Source organism: Octopus sinensis, unplaced genomic scaffold (genome assembly GCF_006345805.1).
Source record: "Octopus sinensis unplaced genomic scaffold, ASM634580v1 Contig00870, whole genome shotgun sequence".
In the NCBI taxonomy this organism is placed as follows: domain Eukaryota; kingdom Metazoa; phylum Mollusca; class Cephalopoda; order Octopoda; family Octopodidae; genus Octopus; species Octopus sinensis.
In genome coordinates, this window is record NW_021824349.1 from 2501 (window position 1) to 18986 (window position 16486).

General features: G+C 36.2%; 1 protein-coding gene across 1 annotated transcript; it reads left to right on the forward strand.

Annotated features, from left to right (window-relative positions):
* Nucleotides 1-1919: 1919 nt before the first annotated feature.
* Nucleotides 1920-11887, forward strand: LOC115226975 (E3 ubiquitin-protein ligase MIB2-like). The gene is made up of 4 exons (XM_036515526.1): nucleotides 1920-2126; nucleotides 3776-3950; nucleotides 6354-6492; nucleotides 11806-11887. Exons 1-3 carry the CDS (start codon nucleotides 1995-1997, stop codon nucleotides 6419-6421), a joined length of 375 nt encoding a protein of 124 aa, XP_036371419.1. The 5' UTR covers nucleotides 1920-1994; the 3' UTR covers nucleotides 6422-6492; nucleotides 11806-11887.
* The last annotated feature ends 4599 nt before the right edge of the window (nucleotides 11888-16486 follow it).

Consider the following 16486-nt stretch of genomic DNA (forward strand, 5'->3'; position numbering starts at 1 on the left):
TCGGATACTCCAGCAATAACATCCCCACGTCATCCAACGAACTATACACCCGTATGCAGCTGGAAAAGCTATTGGACGTGATTAGGCGTATGAGGTGAAGGGCTTTTCCAACCTCCATATTTGGAAGAGGTCTTAGGCCAACAGGTTTTGGGGTCTAATGATACGCCTGAAGCTAAATCCTTTTTGGACCGGAAACCAAGGGTAATCCCGGAAACCGGCCTTCCCCAGTTTTAAAATATACACTGCTCTGCATCTTAGAGTGTGCTTCTTCTCCGGATTTATCTTTTCTACAATCAAAACATATATATACATAGATATGTCATTATTCAGTTTATTTCCAGATATTCTATTTTTCACTTTACGTCAACATCCGCTGCACAGCTAAACTATGCACAGTTTCTCTATGTATGTATGTATGTATGTATGTATGTATGTATGTATGTTATGTATGTATGTATGTATGTATGTATATGTGTGTATGTATGTATGTATGTATGTATGTATATCTGCACACACATACACACACACACGTAGTGATATAATTGTCATTTAGTCTACCTTAGGAATTTCACGGTTTTTTGAGTTTTATTACAAATGGGGGATTGGGAAATGGAGTATTGACCCATTTTGCATCGGACCCTTGTGGGTTGGATACTGTACAATTGGATGTGTTGCATCCTCCGGTGCAGATGCATATCATCTGGTGTCTTGTTTTACAGAAGAAACCTCACTAAATATTCTCGGTTTCGCTTGGCATGTTGTTGCCAGGAGGTTGTTGGCTATAATGCTATAATCCAAGAACCTACTGACAACAACAACATACCAAGCGACACCAGAACTTCCACCTGCAAGGAATCGATGCAACACGGGTCAAACCAATGGTTGTGATGGATAAATTTTCTCGTGAACTTCATTTTACATATTCCTCATTCAACATATATTTATATATCCAACAGTAATGTATATAAATCTCTCTCCTCTCTCTCTCTCTCTCTCACTATATATATATATATATATATATATATATATATATATATATATATATATATATATATATATATTATATATATATAGAGACAAAACCACTATTTTGCAAAACAAACAAGGAAAGACTTAATCAATATATAAAATTTTAATTTATAATAGTCAAAAAAACCGCCACTACAATTGTTTCTTGTCTTGATCGACAATCTTCGAAACTGACTTATTGGAAGTCCACCTGAAGATTGTCGATCAAGACAAGAAACAATTGTAGTGGCGGTTTTTTTGACTATTATTAAAATTTTATGTATTGATTAAGTCTTTCCTTGTTTGTTTTGCAAAATAGTGGTTTTGTCTCTAATAATATTTTATAATATTTTACTATAAAATTGGATTTAATCCTAAATCTGATTTTTTCCCTGTAAATTTGGATTTATTCCCTAATATTTATTATTTATATATATATATATATATATATATATATTTATATTTGAGTGTGTCTCTGTGTATGTGTGTGTGCACGCGCATTAATTTCATGGTGGTGGACACTAACCACCTCAACAGTTTTATGAACTTCTTATTAATTATAGCAACATCAAAAGTATACTTTAGAAATTTTAATTCTTCTTTACTAGTCTTGATCTGTTAATCATGTGTTCACTCGTGTTCAGCTCCCCTAAAACTTACTATAGTTAGGAAGAAAGGTAGATTAAGCTGAAACAATCTATTTAGGACATCTTTATCCTGTCTAGAACACATTCTCATAGCAACATCTAGAGGAACTTACGAAGGTTGATTTTACGGGCAAACATCAAATGTACATGATCAGTTTGATCAAGTATACAGTAGAAGACAATAATGACACATTGATATCCATCCTGATTTTCATGTAAATTTTCATGTAAATTTTCATCTCTATTTTTACTTCCACAAAGGGTTCTGTTCAGTTGGATATTCAAAACAATCAGAAAAGGACACCATTGCTTGAAGCCGTTTCCCAGTGTCACCTCGGAATGACACACCTGTTAATAGCCCTGGGTGCAGACATAAATGCTGTTGATGGTGAAGGTAACAGCTGTTTGCACCTAGCCATGGCAACAGAAAAGTTTAATTCCGAGGGTGCACCCTTGGATTTACTAAACGAAGTAAGTTTTAAAATTGTTTGTGTATATACATGCGTGTGTGTCTGTGTGTGTGTGTCTGTGTGTGTCTGTGTGTGTGAGTGTGTGTGTGTCTGTGTGATTTTGTATATTTGGGAGTCTTTGTGGGAGTGTGAGAGAGAGAGCAGACAGCAGACAGACAAACTTTGCTTGTCATGTATCAATTCTCCCCTATCAACCCCATCCTCCATTACCATTCCGTAATCCAGTCTCCCCTTATGACCCGAGTGATATTATGTAACAAACAATATTCCATCTCCTTTCACTCTCAAAGATGTCGTCTCACCACGGTCGAGAGGTGACCCATCTCGGTTGTTGGCCATATAAACACAGCCATCACAATGTGACGAAGTGGCCTATTTAATAGAGGAGATATTATTCTCAATTAACAATGATGCAGGATAGAAGAGATGTCTGAGCTTTATAGTGCTGGTGCCATGGTAAATACATCCAGTCCATTCTATGAAGAATTCTGAGTGAAACTGCTCTCTATCCTACTTCTTGTACCAACATGAATCCACTGACTTCTTGTGGACATGTCATAACAATGTTCAATGATAAGACACTAGAGAATGAATACAATAAAGCATGGTCCTTAGTGAGTTTTCCAGTATTAAGTTCTGTACTTAGGTACACACACCACACACACACACACACACACACACACACACACACACACTCACACACACACTCACACAGACAAACACACACAAGTAATGATTTTGAGTTTGAGTATATATCTTGTAAAATGCTGTTTAAAGCCCGTTCACTGTATTCGGCTATCTGATGTCATCAACAGCATGGACGTCAATATTACTGGACTTTTTGCTGTCATCTCATAAATGAAGCAGTTTTTTATAATCCTTATATTTCTCAAAATTAAGATAAACAAAGTACTTTTTTTCTGTTAATCTAAAACATATTCTCCTTCATCTTCTACAATGCTCCTCCATCTATCTGGTAGACTTGCAAGTCACCTCTTCCAAAATTCACTTGTCCGTAATTAAAAATACTCCTCCATTACTCTTCTGACTTGACACTAATTCCTGCTTCCTTTACTTTACCGTAATCATTCAAAGATGCTTCTTGCTTAATTATGGAAACATTATTGATATGTTTGGTTATGTCTGTGTGGTACTGACTTTGTTATGTTATAGGTGTTTTTGTTTCTGATATAACTTATGTTCTTTCTTCTCATGTTGTGTTATATTATATATACAATACTCTTCTTATGCCACATGCTTGCCTTTATCAAGCCAATTATATAGATAGGTTCTTGTTGGTTTGTTCTTCCTATATTTGATTTTTCTATTGAATATATTGTGATATTTGTGTGACAAGTAAATATTTACTCATTAATTAACAATAAGCTTGATGTTAATCAATACGGTTTGTCCTGCTCAATGTAATGACAATATATTTAGAGGGTGTCTCAGTGTTGAAAATAAAGTAAAAACATGAAAATGGGAAATGGACTCAATTAAAGATTATGTAGGAACTCAATACTTTGTAATTGCTTTAATTAGTGGATAAACAACCTATGAGTAAATTTAGATGAACTTTTGTGTAATTAGGGGCATTTGTTTTGAATATTTGTGTAATATTGTCATCATTTTATATTTCATCATTTGTAGTGCTGCACTGCCCTTAACCTGAAAGAGGATGAAATGCTCTCTGGTGTAGTGGTTGCGAGATATCTCGCCAGCCAGGGAGCGGACTTTCACCATAAAAACAACAAAAATAACACACCATTGGACCTCATTAAGGACCCAAATTTGAGAAGAAAATTAAAAGCGTTTTACCACCACAGTAAGTATTCCTGGCAATGGAACAGATAAACCAGTACATTTTCTATTTTGTATATAATCATGTTTATATGTTTATTTCGTTTTGATTCTACCCATACATCATACTGTCGCTAGTGTTTTTGTCAAAGGCCACACAATAAACAATATGCAGTTCTCAGGAGATCAAAGAAAGAAAATGATTTTGATTATATTCACATGATTCGTAGTGTTGCCAGTTATACTTCACTGTCCACCCCCCTACCCCTCTTCGTTCCCTATTTTAAAGATTTGTGATCAATACGAAAATATAGATCTAAATAATGAAGTGAATGAATTCCATTTTGAAACTGTTACTTAGAATTAAGTGGAATTTATCTGTCTACCAACATCTTTTTCTCACTCTTCTAAGTCCGAATCAGTCAATATTAAGAATGATTTCATAGAAAATTAACCTACAAACACACACACAACAGTGTATATATTATATTTCTGCAAATACTGATGGAATATTGCCACATATCTTCATAGAAAAAAAAAGCTGTCAGGAAACGTAAATAATTCAAGTAACACATATACCATTACTAGGTGCTTTAGTCGCCTTTGACTCCCTTATTTTATAAGATTTGGCAATTTCTTTGCCATACATCTCTCTGTATGAGCTACTTAAGAAGCAGGCACATTTCCCCCTAAGTGAATATACAAAACTTTCTTTGTTGAAATTCAGATATTGTTTATAGATATTGATTTTTGGACTGTATATAATATTGTTCTGCTTTATTCAATTGACACACTTCAGAAGATTTTATTTGCTTTTACAAATAATCGTTTATGTGAATGTTTTAATAATAATAATAATAATAATAACGATAATAATAATAATATGTCTACAGAGCGCAGCTGATATTATTGGAAAGGGCAAAATAAGGGACAGAAAACTAGAACTACATGCACGATACATATAATAAAGCCTCCCAAAATCATGGTGGAAAATATCTCATCAGCATTGCCCAAATGATGTTGGCATCAGCTTTAAGATATACCCAAGGCCTGGATCCCGTATTATCTGCCCACAACATAAATCAAACTCGCATCACATAACAACAATACGGCAAAATTATTTCACCTCAAGTGGCCCCGCTCCATTAGCATTACACCAAAATACATTAAAGCAGAAAAAGACCCCCATAAAGTTCAAGAAGTATTTGGAAAAATCCTTCAAGAAATCCCGGATAAAACTCCAACACCAGGATATGTCCCCGTAAACAGCAACTCTCTCCTCGAGTGGGTCATATGTCCGCATCCTGATTCGCCCGGTAGTGGGATTACGTTAAACATGACCTGCGCTAATGCTGGCGCGACCTATCATGCATACATATATATATATATATATATATATATATATATATATATATATATATCACGTGATCACGTGACCGACCAGTCCATCAGATGTAGTTACACATCGCCGGTCACAATGCGTTCGCATTGTTTTAGCCTTCGAATGACGCCACCCCACTGGCTAAGCGAGCAGGCCAACAGAAGAAAGAGTGGTGAAAGAGTACAGCAGGGATCACCACCCCCTGCTGGAGCCTCGTGGAGCTTTTAGATGTTTTCGCTCAATAAACACTCACAACGCCAAGTCTGGGAATCGAAACCGTGATCCTACAACCGCGAGTCCGCTGCCCTAACCACTGGGCCATTGTACCTCCACATATATATATATATATGTGCCTCCACATATATATATATATATATATATATGATAGATATTAATCATCATCATCATCATCATTTAACATCCGTTTTCCGGACGAAAATATATATAAGTAATATTCGTAGGCACACCAACATGAGTATCTGTTCGAATGGACTCTACTGCGAATGTTTAACCCCAAGAGAACACTTCCTCTAGCTAATTAACGATGCAAAGGTGCATCCGATTAATTGCGAGCAGGGGATCGAACCCCTACCATCTTATAGCAACAGAACCAGCTGACCAGGTACTGGACACCTCATCTGCTAATCTATGGAGACAGGATGTATATAATAAAGTATGTGTCTCTAAAGAAACCTGTGTAGATATATTTGTTCAGAAGAAATGAGTTCGATGTTAGAAGTGAAATATATTTCTGGAATATATGCAGTTCACTGGGTGTCAACCAATTTCTATGATGTATCAGGGTCAAGACAAACATTATCAATGTATGTATGCATGTGTGTGTATGTATGTGTGTGTGTGTGTGTGTTTCTGCGTCCTTAACTACACAAAATGCTGTATGTATGTAAATATTTAAAGAAGAGTTTCTGCTCTACTCTTGGTAGTTACTGATGTATCTTATAATATTCTCTATTCCGAACATGTAAATAATATAATATTTTATTATAAATGAATGTTATTGATTGGATGTTTCTGTTTTGTCCACAGATGTTTGTTGTGCAGAAATAAAGAGGCCACAACAAAAGTTCATCCCTGTGACACCTTCTGACATGTGAAGAATGTTCAAACGTTCCACTTAAACGATGCCTGAGGTGTTTGAAACCTGTAACAAGCAGAGGTCGAGTTGGTAAGAATATTCTTTGCTGATCTGTCTGTTTGTCCTGCTTGTCCCATTGCCCTTATTGTGTAGAATAATATACTTCATGTTGTTATGTAGACAGAGGTCTGCCATAATCTGGCAGATTTATGATAAAAGGTGTTCCTAGTGTCTGTTCTCTGTAATAGCACATCTCTCACACTACATCCACTAAACATTGACCTTATCCAAGTAGGAAACATGTCACACTTCAAGAGGGTTGTAGTCTGCAACATAAAAATAATGGAGGATTCTGCAAGATAATTAGTGAGTAACTGAAGTATCAAGAAATCTCCATCAACTCTATAATTAATTATGAGTTGTTAGAAGATAATTAAATACAACAGTACTTACAAGGACATCAGTGTCATCTTTGGTAAAGTATTAAATTCAGTAGAATATTTTAAAGGAGTAAAAATATGTCACTAGTTTCACTAGTTTGAGAGACCTTAACACACAATTCCATGTGTTATGTTTGTAATTGGAGGATATTAAGGCTAATAGAGACAGTTTTGTTTGTCAAGCAACCAGATCATGAAACCTTCAAATATATCCTGAATAAGATGGCATTCTGGTGAACTGTGAAGTTAAAATTAGGGATTATCAGCAACAATGTTTAACAAAGAGATTAGGTGTATGCTTCTCCTTCTTGAAGTGGTTGTGACATGTGTTTGTTGTTATATCTTTGATGAATAAATTTGTTGACACTGGAATCAAACAGGTTGTTAGAAGATCAGGGTTTTGAAAATGCAATAGATTTGGCATAGATATAAGCAAGGAAACCAAAACCTACAGATAAACTGTTATTAGGTGATAATTAAGTGATATAATTACAGCATTGTTAGATTATGTAGGATATCTTAACAGAGAGAGGAAATTTACAAAGATCAACTAGAGTTCGTTTTGGAGCTAAATATTGGCTATTACATGGGTCCGCGGTTGAAAGTATAAAAATATTGACCAAAAGCATTATGATCGCTGGTTGGCCATTGATGGTATGAATGTTTCTCATTAATAAAATATAGATTATTAATAAATATAAAGGGATTGTGCTATAAATAAATATAAAACTTGGAGACACATATTTCAGAGAGTCCAAAGTTTGAAGAGAAGGGAGTGCAGACTGTGGCAGAGACAGTTGATGAGTTTAAAATTAGAGATCTTAATTAATTTCTATAGATTTTATCTTCACCTGAACTATTTTGCGTATTAGAATGGTGGAGAACAAATCCCATTTCTAATTTCCATTTGAAAGTTTAGCTCTAAAGTAATTGTATTAAAAAATTACTGAAATTTCATAAAGTCATGGTTCACATGTTGGTAAATGGATAAATTAAAAGCCACAATAGAGTTAATATTGTCTTCTGGAAGAGGGAACTATAATTTATTATTTTAGGTGTAAACTCGTGAATTAATAAAATAGTTGTTTGTTTTTCTACTAAGATCTTTCGTAAGTTTTCTGATAGGTTATTCTTGATGTTGTTATGTAGCCAGATGTCTGTCGTAATATTTTGTATTTTCTGGGGTTGTGTACCCTCAATGTCTCTGGTTAGAATACATTTTGTAGTTGCAAATTAGAAAATTATAATTAAATGTTAACTCTGTATAAGAATATTCATCATGAACTTAATTTTATTAAATGTTAAATTTAGTATTGAACCGTGAATATCTGTTTATATTTAAACAAATATTGGTGTTTATACAAAATATACAATCAGAAATGAATTTGACTTGAATACACAAATCCTTCTTGTAACATATATATAATATACACTTATTACATTGTTTGAACAACATTTACCATCCATAGTCATTCTTTTTCTCACTCTTGTTAGATTTTAGATGATATTAATGCTAAAAGAGGCACAGTTTTCTGAGTGTTTCACCTTTGGTCTTGATTGTTGCGTTCAAATTATTTAATGAAAGATAGTCATTGTTATTTGACCAGGAAATGAATTAATCATTAGTATTTGGCAGTGGACTTGGTTATATCTTTCTTCGTTTGCTCATGGAACTACCATAATATTAGCTGTGCTGAGACACAATCATATTCATAGTAATGAAGGTTATATGTTCTTTACTCAGATTATATACAATCTATATTGATATCTAGTATTGCACCGTCAAGCACAGTGCCATTTCATCACATATATACCCAATTATCATGATAATTAATAAGCTATAATTCATTAACTCTCTTACATTTGTATGTATGAAATGGTAACTTATGTTGTCATAGGAACATCGTGTACCCTCACCTTACATTTATATCTTGTTAGGGATCATGTTGGGGAAGGGTGTATGGAATTTGGCTTGTGGAGATGATTTTAAGGGGACAGATTGTGTGCGGGGTGGGGTATGCACATAAAGGACATGTCTTTAGGGCTCAGTTTTACTTAATTAGAGAGGAATGTTGATTAGTGAATTCAGAGATGAGAGGACTGTGCCATGCCATAGATTGGCACAGTTATAAGAAAAGAAAGACAAAGCTAAGAGAAAACTCTTATCAAGTGTTAATTAAATGAGATAATTGCAACATTGTTAGAATATTTAATGTGTTTCTTTCTAGAGAGAGAGAGAGAGAAGGGGTGGATTTAGAAATGTTAGTCTGTTTTATTGTGGACATATTGGCTATTACATGGGACCACTGTAGAAAGTACAGAAATATTGACCAAAACCATAATGGTCAACAGTTGACCAGTAACACAGAAATTGAATGTCTCACATTGTGAGGACAGGTGTGTACAAACAGAGGCTACATGTCAGGAATTAGGGGCTGCATCTCAGGCAATAGTGAGTATAAAATAATAGTTCCCAATTGATTTCTGTAAGGTTTTCTTCCCCGAGTATATTGTGCTTGAAAGAATAACTGAAAACAGCCTTCCTTTCCTATTTTCCAATTGAACAATTATCTGTATAATAATTGTATTAAAGATATCGATTTACTGAGTTTATGAAATACCCATTGAGTTAATGCTGTTGGTAATAATGTTCAAATTAGAAGACACAATAGAGTTAATTTTGTCATTTGGTCACAGAACTCATCACATCATCATCATCATCATCATTTAACATCCGTTTCTTATGGTGGCATGGGTCGGACGATTTCACTGGTAAGGCAGTAGGCTGCGTCAGCCTGCAATGTGATCTGCAAGGTTTCCACATATGTATGCCATTCCTAACGACACCACTTCGAGAGTGTGGTGGGTGCCTTTTACGTGCCACCGACACAGGAGCCAGTTGAAGTTGGGACTGGCATTGTCCAAGTTCGGAAGTTACTTTTTATGTGCCACGGCACAGGGAACCAGTCAGGCGGCACTGGCAACAACAATGTTTGAATGGTACTATTATGTGCCACCGGCACGGGTGCCAGCCAGGCGGCACTGGCATCGGCATAATTACAATTTCCTTTTGATTTCGATCTTAATTTATTTGATTTGTGATTTCTGGTTTTTGTTTTACTTGACTCAGAAATTCTTCTCAAGCGCACTTATCACTCTGTGATTCAAGGGTACTTTTAAAAAGGGCTGGTTATTGACCACTGGTATATGCTACAGCTCTGATCTCACTCCTCACTTGCCGGGTCCTTTAATCACATCATATTTCCAGAGGTCTCTGTCCCTCTTGCATTACCTCTGTGAGGCCCAACGTTCGAAGATCGTTTCAACCACGTCATGCCCTGTCTTCCGGGTCACCCCTTTGCAAGGGTTCTTTCCACTCTTAGGGTGTAACGCTTCTTCCAACAGCTCTCCTCATCCAATACCATGAACATACCAGTGCAATTGTTCTCCTTCTACACCACATCTGATGCTTCTTAGGTCTAACACTTCTCTCAGGTCCTCTTCACTCTGCCTTGTGTGGACACTGACATCGTTTGCGTTCAATTATTTATGAAAGTTAGTCATTGTTATTTGACCAGGAAATGAATTATCTTAGTATTTGGCATGGACTTGGTTATATCTTTCTCTCGTTTGCTCATGGAACTACCATAATATTATTAGCTGTGCTGAGAACAAATCTATATTCATTGTAATGAAGTTATATGTTCTTTACTCAGATTTAATACAATCTATATTGATATCTAGTATTGCACCGTCAAGCACAGTGCCATTTACACATAACACTTGCGTCGGAAATTAATTAGCACTTCTCAAATTTGTACATTCTTACATTTTCTTAATTTAATTAACTTATTATCAGAAACGAACTCGTTTTAATCAAAAATTTATTAAAACATATCCCAGCACACCACAATTGATATTAATCGTGAAATTTAGTCAATATCTTGTTGCTCCTCCTTTGGCAGGCATGAAGCTGCTACGCGGGTGCATGCTGTCTATGAGTGCCTGCAGGTACTGTGCAGGGATGGCCCCTCATGCAGCAAAAGAAGTGCCCCAAACAGCAGTCGTTCGGTTCCTGATTGCTGCACATTCAAATCCCTACCCAATCGACTCCAGAGGTTCTCAATAGGGTTCGGTCATGTGGACTGGCCAGCACGTACTCTCTCGCCACCAAAGAGGTATCCCGTATATCTCAACGTACTTTGCTGCGTTATGTTGCTTCGACGGCATAGAGCCGCCCAACACAACTGTAGCTGAACGCCCCCACTCACACCATCCAGACCACCCCACCATGCTTCATGGTGAGCAATCAAGGGTGCTAATTAATTTCTGACGGTAGTGTATATACCCAATTATCATGATAATTAATAAGCTATAATTATTAACTCTCTTACATTTGTATGTCTGAAATGTAAACTTATTTGTCATAGGACATTGTGTACCCTCACCTAACATTTTACAATTGTTAGGGATCATGTGGAGATGATTTCAGGGACAGATTGTGTGCGGGGTGGAGGGTATGCACATAAAGACATGTCTTTATGACCTCAGTTTTACTTAATTAGAGAGGAATGTTGATTAGTGAATTCTAGAGATGAGAGGACTGTGCCATGCCATAGATTTGGCACAGTTATAAGAAAAGAAAGACAAAGCTAAGAGAAAACTCTTATCAAGTGTTAATAAATGAGATAATTAGTACGTTGTTAGAATATTTAATGTGTTTCTAGAGAGAGAGAGAGAGAGAGAGGGTGGATTTAGGAAGGTAGTCTGTTTTATTGTGGACATATTGAGCTATTACATGGGACCACTGTAGAAGTACAGAATATTGACCAAAACCATAATGGTCAACATTTGACCAGTAAGGTCAGAAATTGAATGTCTCACATAACAAGATAGAGATTAATAAAAATAAAGATACAGACTTTTTAATATCAAATGTAAAACTTGGAAATATTTATTTCAGGGGCTCCAAAGTCTGAAGACAGTGTGTAAAAAAGAGGCTACATGTCAGGAATTAGGGGCTTGCATCTCAGGCAATTGGTGAGTATAAAATAATAGTTCCCAATTGATTTCTGTAAGGTTTTCTTCCCCGAGTATATTCTGCTTGAAAGAATAACTGAAAACAGCTTCCATTCCTATTTTCCAATTGAACAATTATCTCTATAATAATTGAATTAAAGATATCGATTTACTGTGAGTTTATGAAATACCCATTGAGGTTAATGCTGTTGGTAATAATGTTCAAATTAGAAGACCAATAGAGTTAATTTTGTCATTTGGTCACAGAACGCATCATCTTCATCATCACCATCATCATTTACATCCGTTTCTTATGGTGGCATGGGTCGGACGATTTCACTGCAAGGCAGTAGGCTGCGTCAGGCTGCAATGTGATCTGGCAAGGTTTCCACATATGTATGCCATTCCTAACGCCAACCACTCCGAGAGTGTGGTGGGTGCTTTTTACGTGCCACCGACACAGGAGCCAGTTGAAGTTGGGGCTGGCATTAACCACGTTCGGAAGGTACTTTTTATGTGCCAACGGCACAGGGAACCAGTCAGGCGGCACTGGCAACAAACAATGTTTGAATGGTACTTATTATGTGCCACCGGCACGGGTGCCAGCCAGGCGGCACTGGCATCGGCCGTAATTACAATTTCCATTTTGATTTCGATCTTGATTTGATTTTGATTTGTGATTTCTGGTTTTACTTGACTCAGAAATTCTTCTCAAGTGCAACTTATCACTCTGTGATTCAAGGGTACTTTTAAAAAGGGCTGGTTATGTGACACTGGTATATGCTACAGCTCGATCTCACTTCACTTGCCGGGTCCTCTTAATCACATCATATTTACAGAGGTCTCTGTCTCTTGCCATTACCTCTGTGAGGCCCAACGTTCGAAGGTCGTTTCACCACGTCATCCCCTGTCTTCCTGGGTCACCCCTTTCCACGGGTTCCTTCCACTGTTAGGGTGTAACACTTCTTCCCACAATTCTCCTCATCCATACCCATAACCATACCAGTGCAGTTGTCTCTCTTGTACACCACATCTGATGCTTCTTATGTCTAACACTTCTCTCAGGCCTCTTCACTCTGCCTTGTGTGCACACTGACATCGTTGCGTTCAAATTATTTAATGGAAGTTAGTCATTGTTATTTGACCAGGAAATGAATTAATCATTAGTATTTGGCAGTGGACTTGGTTATATCTTTCTTCGTTTGCTCATGGGACTACCATAATATTAGCTGTGCTGAGACACAATCATATTCATGTAATGAAGGTTATATGTTCTTTACTCAGATTATATACAATCTATATTGATATCTAATAATGACCGAGAACAGTTCCAATGCTAGATTTCATTTGAATGCTTAGCTATAAAGAAATTCTGTTCTTCTACAACAACACAAATATCCAATAAATGTACTTTATGCAAACATCAGTTACTCATTCACTCGCAGAAAGAAAGATACAAAAATTAAATATAAACCCTGAAACGGTTCTCTCCCGTTAAGGAGAATATTCGCCCTGTTTGTCATCTCATTGTACTCATTCATTCTCTCTCTCTCTCTCACTCATGCTCTTTCTCTCTCTCATCTTTTCAAGAAGATGCTGGTTAAAAGTTTCAATACAATAAATGATATCATCTCATCCTTTCTCATCTGCTCTCCATGCTCCCATACACTAGGTGGGTCATCACTGTCCAAGTCAGTTGTATCTGAAATTACTGCCAACCGTCATTTGTTGAGAAAACATCTCACTTAAACATTGCAGCTTTTCTAAGTGGTAGACCCTTTCTAACCCCAACCACTTATAAAAGGTCCTGGGTATATTTTATTGTCGCACAAGCATTAGAAATGATCATCAATTTCCCAACAATATGAAACGTTCCTTTCAAACTTGTGGTGTCATCTTTCCTAGTTTCCACCAACCACTTCCTAGTGTGTTCTGGGAGCATTTAATTATAGCACAAGTAGTAATCAAGTTGTGTTACATTCTATATAATTAGACGGTCCTCACTACTCTATGATGTTTTGGTTCACTGAAGCTGATGACATTTTCAGGAGGTGAGAAGGGAATGTGATGACAAAAGAATCAGGATGCGAGGAGAGAAATTTGCAATACCCCTCTCCCGGCTGTGGGGTCTTTGTCTTACATGTCTTTTGGCTAAATATGCCAGTACTTGTGCTTTACACAAAGGGGCCACGTACACTCTGTGAGGTGGTTGGCATCAATAAGAGCATCCTACCATAGAAAACCATGCCAAAGAAACCATCTGGGGCCTGGTGCAGTTGTCTGGCTTGTCAGATCCTGTCAAGATTTCCAACCCATTCCAGCATGGAAAACAAACTTTGAATGTTGATGATGATGATGATGATGCTGTCTTCCAGTAACTCATCATAATTCTTTGTCTTAGATTGTTACAGTAGTTTCCTGTCTGGTATAAAATATTAGCTCAGTATAATAATATCGATTGTGGAAACCGGTTCAGTGATTTTGATAACATTCATATTGAACAGAGAACATATGTTCACATTTGAACAAAACATTGATGTTAACATATGCAATACATGGAAGGAATGAACGTATGAGATTCCAGTGTGACTTGAACTCACAACTCTTTTCTAACTATATATATATAATTTATCGCTTGTTACGATGTTTGAATAACGTCTACTGTCCATATATAGACATCGTTATACTGACAATTGTTGGCTTTGAGATGGTTTCAATTGTAAGAGAGTCACTGTTTTCCGTCTTTCACATTTTGGTTTTACTTCCGACTTGATTGTTATGTTGAAATTAGATCATGGAACCTGGTCATTGTTATTTGACCAAGAAAAGAATTCATCATTAGTATTCGGTACTGGAAATGGTTACATTTTTCTATGGTTTCTCATGGAACTACCATAATATCAACTGTGCTGAGACACAACCATATTCATTGTAACAAATGTCACATGTTCTTCACACAGATTTTATACAATCTATATTGATAGTTAGTGTTTTAAACGCCACATTAACATGATAATTAATCAGCTATCATTCATTAACTCTCTTAAACTTGTCTGTCTGGAAGTTTCATAGCATTATCTTGTACCCTCATCTGATATTTTACACCTTGTTACCCTCAAAGTTAACATAACTTTTACATGGGTACACAACCACATCCCTACGAACTAGTTTTTACAGCTGTATGCCCTTCCCACAATAATAAAGTGTTGATTATCAATAACTATAATGAAATTATACTATAAAACGTAAAACTTGAAAATATTCATTTCAAAGACTCCAACTTCTGTGAAGGATGCCTTGACAACATCACAGCCAGTTGGTGAGTAGCAAATAACAGTACCTCATGGATTTCTATAAATTTAACCTTCACCTGAGCATTTGTAGTTTATCAGAATGACTGAGGACAAGATCCATTCCTAATTTACATCTGAAATATTAGCTGTATAATAATTATTAGACATTTTGATATCAATGGAATTTCACAAAATATCCAACGGGGTTGGCATGGTTCGGAAAATGGATAATTTAGAAGACAATAGAATTAATACTGTATTTTGAAACGGAGGACTAAAATATGTAGTTACTAAGTTTACTGATAGGTTATTGCTGTTGTTGCTATTTAGGCAAATATCTCTCATAATGTGACAGATTTACAATGAAATGTGTTCCTTATGTGAACACCCTGCCTTTTTTTTTTCACTGATAATAAATTTATCATTACATCCCCTAAACATTGTCTTTATCCATGTAAAAGCATTAGGTTTGATGTTGAGACAACCGTTCTCTCTCTCCCTCTCTCTCCAAGATAGACACTGATGACCCTCATCATTTATCATCTGATGTCTATGCTCCTATCGATTGGATGGATGATTCCTATCCATGTCAGTTCTTATTAACAATACTGTCCGCCTTGATTGGATGAGGAACACATTCCGGCTTTTCTATGGTGATGTGCCTTTCCTAACATCAACCACTTTAAAAAGGGCCTTGGGCACAATTTTGCTCCAAAAGCCCTAGAAAAATGATCATGTCGTCAACAAAATAAACGCTCCTCTTTAACTTCTACAAGGAAATTCTGTTTGCAGATACTGAGAACAGAAAGCTAAAATACAATAAAGATGAACTGGATGGATATATGCAGGAGATCCAAAGCAAAAGCAATGATTCCCATTCATAGACAGTTTGAAATGTCCATTGAAACCAGCAATCAAACTACCGATTGATTAGTTCAGACTAATTTCAACCTTGAATATAAATGGCAAGATTTACAAGGTTGTATTCACAAAGAGATCAACTGTAAATCTACAGAATAATGAATATGGAACTAAAAGTATCTCGAAGACTGGAATCCTCTGGCATTCCTGGCTGTGTGGAACATGTGTCTTAAATCTAGGATGTGATACAAGACGGAAAGAAGATTAAAAGGGATTGAATGTTGTGTGATTTGATCTGGTTTATGGTTCTCTAGCAAACAAATTGTTGATGGAAGCAGTGGACCTGTTTTATATATGAGAAAAGATTAAGGATCTGATGAGGAGCTGCTATAACAATTTCGATATGCAGTTCATGAGGAAAACTTTCTCGGCAGACTGGTATCATTTTGAAACGGGAATTGCTGTAGTTTC

Coding starts and splice junctions, on each gene's coding strand:
- LOC115226975 (XM_036515526.1), top strand. CDS start 1,995: ATGACACACCTGTTAATAGCCCTGGGTGCAGACATAAATGCTGTTGAT. Junction 2,127..3,775: donor CCTTGGATTTACTAAACGAA/GTAAGTTTTAAA, acceptor CATCATTTGTAG/TGCTGCACTGCCCTTAACCT. Junction 3,951..6,353: donor AAAAGCGTTTTACCACCACA/GTAAGTATTCCT, acceptor TTTTGTCCACAG/ATGTTTGTTGTGCAGAAATA.